The sequence below is a fragment of the Poecilia formosa genome, unplaced genomic scaffold (assembly GCF_000485575.1).
Source record: "Poecilia formosa unplaced genomic scaffold, Poecilia_formosa-5.1.2 Scaffold136, whole genome shotgun sequence".
Classification (NCBI taxonomy): Eukaryota; Metazoa; Chordata; class Actinopteri; order Cyprinodontiformes; family Poeciliidae; genus Poecilia; species Poecilia formosa.
Window position 1 is genome coordinate 644,643 of NW_006800075.1, and position 5,825 is coordinate 650,467.

The 5,825-nt window shown below is 36.3% G+C and overlaps 1 protein-coding gene across 3 annotated transcripts in view; it reads left to right on the forward strand.

Moving 5' to 3' along the window:
- Positions 1 to 5,825, forward strand: part of fshr (follicle stimulating hormone receptor) — a 24,589-nt gene that overhangs the window by 873 nt on the left and 17,891 nt on the right. For 2 of the 3 annotated variants that reach the window (XM_007562415.2, XM_016676622.1), the window contains exon 1: positions 1,104 to 1,434. In XM_007562415.2, the coding sequence (XP_007562477.1) occupies positions 1,250 to 1,434 (185 nt within the window). In that variant the 5' untranslated portion in view covers positions 1,104 to 1,249. Of the gene's footprint in view, positions 1 to 1,103; positions 1,435 to 5,825 lie in introns of those variants that run through there. The other variant, XM_007562414.2, reaches the window with a different exon arrangement.

Genomic DNA, 5,825 nt, shown 5'->3' on the forward strand with positions numbered 1-5,825 from the left:
CTTCTCTTTCATAATGTGTTTGACTAGCCAGGATTTGGAGGGTTATCCTCTCCTCACTTTGAGATGGAAACATTTTAATTCATTTATTAATAAACATTTATTCTCCATTCTAAGTAGCAGAAATTACAATTGAAGTTGTAAATAAGTGTTAAACTTCAGAATGGAACGGGAAGTTGTTGTATTTGTAATTACTTATTTCCAATCAGTGTCTTTGTTATGTTGAAATTAGTTTATTATTACAAAGATGCAGCCAACAAGAGCAGATTATTACTAGTCATTAGCATCCTATAGTAATTCACAGAAGTCACAATATAGCATGCAAAGAAGCTGCAGTCTGCAGCCAACATGCCAGCTTTCCTTCACACTTCATAGCAGAGGATAAAATCTTTTACTAAGAGTCAAGTCCCAAAATAGGAGTTCAAGTCAAGTCTGAAACCTGTGAGTCTCAGTTGAGTCCTGCAAAATACTTTCAGCTGTGATTACAAAGTTGGTTCCAGTGCTGATTTAGGTGGTGGGAATCAAATGCACACATTTCAGATTTTTGTACAAAAAAGTGTGTTAAAAAAAAAAACTATTTTCCTTTGTCTTTACATATATGCAGTTTGTGTTGCTCCATCACATTACGTCCCAGTTTAAGTGGCGAGAATCTTTTTACACGGTACTGTTTATGTATGAAGTCACAACAAGTTCAGATTAATAAATGTTTGCTTGGAACTGATTTGTCACTAATCTTTTTCCAATGATAAGAAACCCAAACAGTTGTAAACTGTGCATCACTGTCACCGCCACAACATTGTACTTCTGAAGCTCAAACAGCTTCCTGGTGTTTTTTTGTTTTTTTTTTCACACTCGCAACATAACAAAAATGAGTGAAACCAGATTTCTGGTGAGGCTAGAGCGCTCGAGCAAAGTGCAAAATCTCTGCCGCATGCCTTGTTGTGGTATTTTGTAGACACTACACACAGAAGACACATATGCACAGATCCAAGAAGGGACCTCCTACAGTCTCATCCACCCTTGAAGTTTTTCACACACCCCCGGCATTCACCGCTGCAAGAAAACATCAAAACGCCTCACATTTCTTCCTCTCCTCCAACCTGTGTAGAAAGACAAACGAACGAGCAGAAAACTTTTCACATCAGCCTGGAGTGTTGGTTCTGAGGGCCTGCGTACATGTAGGTTTACATGAGATAAAGACACAAAGGATTTTCTTTTTTAAAAAAAAAAAAAAACAGATCAGTTTGAAAGGATGGTGGCAAACGCACTGATCATGCTGATGATAAAGATGGCAGCAGCTTCCATGCCTGGCTCTGAGATGGACCTTAAACGCGGATATGGAGCTGGTTCTCCAGAACTGATCCAGAACTCGTGCCACTCGGTGGGATTTGGAATCAGAGCGATTCCTCCCAATATTTCCAGCAACACCTGGTGCCTGTGAGTAAACATACGCACACTCTTAAGAGCACACATGGATGCAACTACTAATTTTGGACATAATCTGTTGTCTGCGTGTCGTAATGGAGCTAAAAGGCTTCATTTTCAAGAACAGCAATGCAAAAAAGAAAAAAAAAAGATTTAGGGTATTGAGTAGCTCTTTGCTCCCTTGGCTCTGATTTAAGGTGTTAATGAGTTTTCCTCTTTGGAAACATCAATGTGATTGATCAACATCTGTCTCAGCTCAATTAGTTTTCTAAAATAAAGCAGCATCCATTTCCAGTTTTCATCTTTAGTTCTTTTTTTTTCTTGCAATAACTGCCAGAAAACATCTTCATGTTGTGCAGTGTTAGGATTTTTTTTTAAGCATCTGCTTTAAATATTCATTGTTGGTTTCAGTGAAAAACATTGTCACACTTCAAGTGTTTCTAAAGCATCTCAACCAACATTTGGAAAAGACACTCTACAACAAATTCTGCTTGCAGTTTATTCGATAAACCAAACTAAAGCGGAGTGTGACTGGATGGAAAAAAGAAGAGTTTCTCAAAATTAAAATATGGAACATGTGACATGTATTTGTATCTATCCATCCTCCTTGTGAATCAACACTTTGCAGAACCACTTTCTCTGCAATTACAGATGCAACTCTATTGGAATATGTTTCCATCACCTTTGCACATCTACAGACTGAATACAGCAAAATAGCTCAAACTCAGCCAGGCTGGATGGAGTGTTTAGGCATCAGCTTTCAACTATTGCCACAGATTCCAAGTTGGACTTTACACTACAGGAACACAAAATCTTAGCTTTAGAAACCAGACCAAAAATATGTTTATTTACTTGACATAAGACAAAACTAATTTACAAGTAACTTTTCGGCAAGACATAGGAGTTATAAGTAAATTAATGTTCTAAAAACATACTTGTTCCACTGACAAATTATTTCTCTTATTACATTGAAAAAATGTCACCTTATAAGTGAAATAATCAGCTAGAGGAGCTATTACTTTTCATCAATATTAAGGAATTATTTACTTAAAAGAAGTTCCTACATCTTGCTGAAAAGTTACTGAACAGATTTAGTGCAGGTCTGAATCATTCCGACACGGATATGCATAAATATAAACCATTTCTTTCTCTTAAGTCTTTCACAAACTTGAGCAAGTTTTCTTCCAGGATTGTATATACAGGATTATATTTACTAATTAATCTTCCCATCAAGCTAGAAATTGAGCTTCTTATATCTTACTAAAGGATCGTTTATGTCGTTCTTACAGAAATGTCTGATTTGGATTTTCCCACCTGAGCTGTGAATCTCTGCAGCTCCTCCAGTGTTAACACGTCTGCACAAATCTCGGAGGCCTTTACAGATTAGATTTATCCATATGAATCTTTAATTGCATTTATTTTATTTAGGTTTTAAAAAGTTAACAGCAACACTTTTCAGGTTTTTATTTACAAAAAAAAATTTAAACCATACATAATTTTCCTTCTGCTCCAGATCTATCACATAAAATCTCATCAAAATACAGTGAAGTTGATGATTGTAATGCGACATGTAAAAAAAGAATGTATGTAATGCAATAAACCCATAAGGTATTTTCAACAGACATATGAAAAGTTTGCCCTCAAGCTGCACAATGATCAAAACTCCAGTTGCTTTTTATATCGACTAAAACTCATATTGTTCTTTTGAAGAACTGAAAACCTCTCGAGACACTTTGTATAAAACGACACACTCCCTTCACCATCGTCTCATCATTAAATATTGAAGGATTATGCAATATTTACACACGCCCATCTTTTCTACGTGCATATTCATTTAGATTCATCCAAACCTCACTGCTTTCCTTTGGCTAAATCTTGTACTGAACGTTCCAGAGCTGGTCTAATTAAACATTAACTGAATCAAGGATTACATGCAACACTTGTTTGACCTGCTACAGCACCGCTGTGCAGCATTCACCGCAAATAAACACTTAAGTCTAAAACCATTGTGTCACTGCGTTTGCTGCTTTACCTCCTGGCGTTTCTCACTGCATGCCTGGATGCAATGCGACTTTGTATGTTTCAGCTATCAGAGATCAGGCAGCAAAATCCATGCGATGTTGGTACAACGAGGAGGAGGGTGACGATGAGGGAGGTCTGCTTATTATCTGCTTCCTTGCACCTGTGTCCAGACAACTACATTTTTAACGATGCCTGCCAAAATACTTCGAGAGGACGGCAACATTTAGCTTACCTTGTCATGTGGCTTTAAAGAGAGACAACAATTAACTGGCCATACATCTCAATATTTATCAGATTTATCCCTCTCTGTTTTAAAGAACTTCCACTATTTTGGTTGTTTTTAGTTTATGGCCAAGCCTTTTTTCTCAGCTAGTAGTCCGGTAGACTCAGTTTTATTGGGAACCAAAACTGCAACATCCGTTACATTTTCCGCTGGTGTGGTTCGCTTTCACACTGACTCATGTCAAACGGACCAAACCTTTTCAAAAACCTGTTCTCCTCCTCGCCTGTGGTGGCGCTGCACCAAGAACCACTGAAGTAAAATACATGTAAACCTCAGAAGACGACATGAGCGCAACTTCCTTCTTTGAAAATGACAAAAATGTCAGATATTGGCAAGTGCGCTTCTCTTTTTTTTTTTTTTGGTTCCATTTACTCAGAATGCCCTGCACTGAAGTCCGCTTCCTGTTTTTGGAGCGGTCTCTGGCTCTGTTTGGCATTTACATGCGTTCGGGCTGCACCAGAGTTCACTTCAACCGAACTGAGACCTGGGATTTCAGGTGAACAAGAGTTCACTTTGTGGTCCGCGTCAGAGTTTGTGCAAAAAAAAAAAAAAAATCAGAAACATTTATTATAAATAAAGTTCAAGGGGTGTGAATGATTTTCTAAATCACTAGTAGCAGTTCTAGCTAAAACAGACAACAGACAATTAGAATAGAGAAAGCAGGATTACATTGAACATTTATCCAAATGTTAATACGGATGTTTGTGTTTAAATTTGAGCTTTTTTGTACAATTGTATCCTTGTTAAGATTAACGTAACAACATTTCAAACTTACTGTATCTGTAAGGACACAGATACAGTTGTCCTTACAGACAATTATCTGTCTATAAGGACAGATAATTGGTATCTGTGTCCTTACAGATACCAATTATCTGTAAGGGCAGATAATTGGTATCCACCTCATATCTCAGTCCTCAGGCTCCTCTCATGCAACTATTACTACACTCTTTGTTGGATCATGGTAATGTATATTGATTTTATCTTGTTTGAACTACAGGGCCTCAATAAGGAGGAGAGATACTGATGTGGCATACTGAGCACTTCTTCTGCACATCATGACAGAAGTCATTGTTTAGGTCAGGTTTCGTTGGCATGCAGCAAATGATGGAGAGCAGAACATCCATCCATCCATCCAGACTGCAAAAATACAGGGTTTTTTTTGTCTAGTTTTTAGTGCAAATATCCTAGCACACTTGAAATTAGGCCTGCAACTAATGATTTTAGCAATTGACTAATCTATTAATTGGATCAAGAAATTGGCACATTTTGCTGATTTTTCATTTATGCCTTTCTTATACAATATTAGAAATATATTAAGACATGCAAATAAAGAATTCCGATCATTTTTAAAGTAAGAAAATAAACATTTAGTGCTTAAAAAGCAATAACATAGCATCCCTTAAGTGAATCTGAATCAGGTGAAGCTTGATGCCACATGAGGGTTTTGTCTAAAACATATTTATAGAGAAAGGATGCTTTTATACAAAAACTAGCTTAATTACTGCTCTGAATATATTGTTTTTTTCAGTAGGCAGCATTTTCTTTTGAGTCTGAATACTTCAGTCACCGATTAATCAACTGCTAAATTAATCATTTCATAAATGTAATCATTTCAGCCCTACTTTAAAAAGAAAAAAAACAAATCAAAATTCCCGATAACTTTTCAGCAAGCTATAGGAGCTTAAGTCCATAATTCCTTGATACTGATGAAAAAGTACAAGATCCACCTGCAGATTATTTCACTTATGGGAAAAAATGCCTTGTTATAAGTGAAGTCACATGCAAGTAGAATTAGTACGTCCTAATTAATGTTAAGGAATTATTGACTTAAAACAAGCTCCTATTTCTAGAGAGATATTTGCACAAGAAACTAGACCAAAAATACAAAGTCCATCTTTATGAAATAGAATTAATAAATAAATAAAAAAACAAACATAAAATAAATCTCCCTTTGATTTCTCTCATTATTTTTTTCCAGTGGTGTGGCTAAAGGAAACAAAAAGTTTCGTTAGCAGAATTCAAACCACAAGCCTCTTACATCAAAACGATGCAGTCTTGTGGTTCACCCTTATAAAAAGAGAAAAAGTTAGGTTTTTTT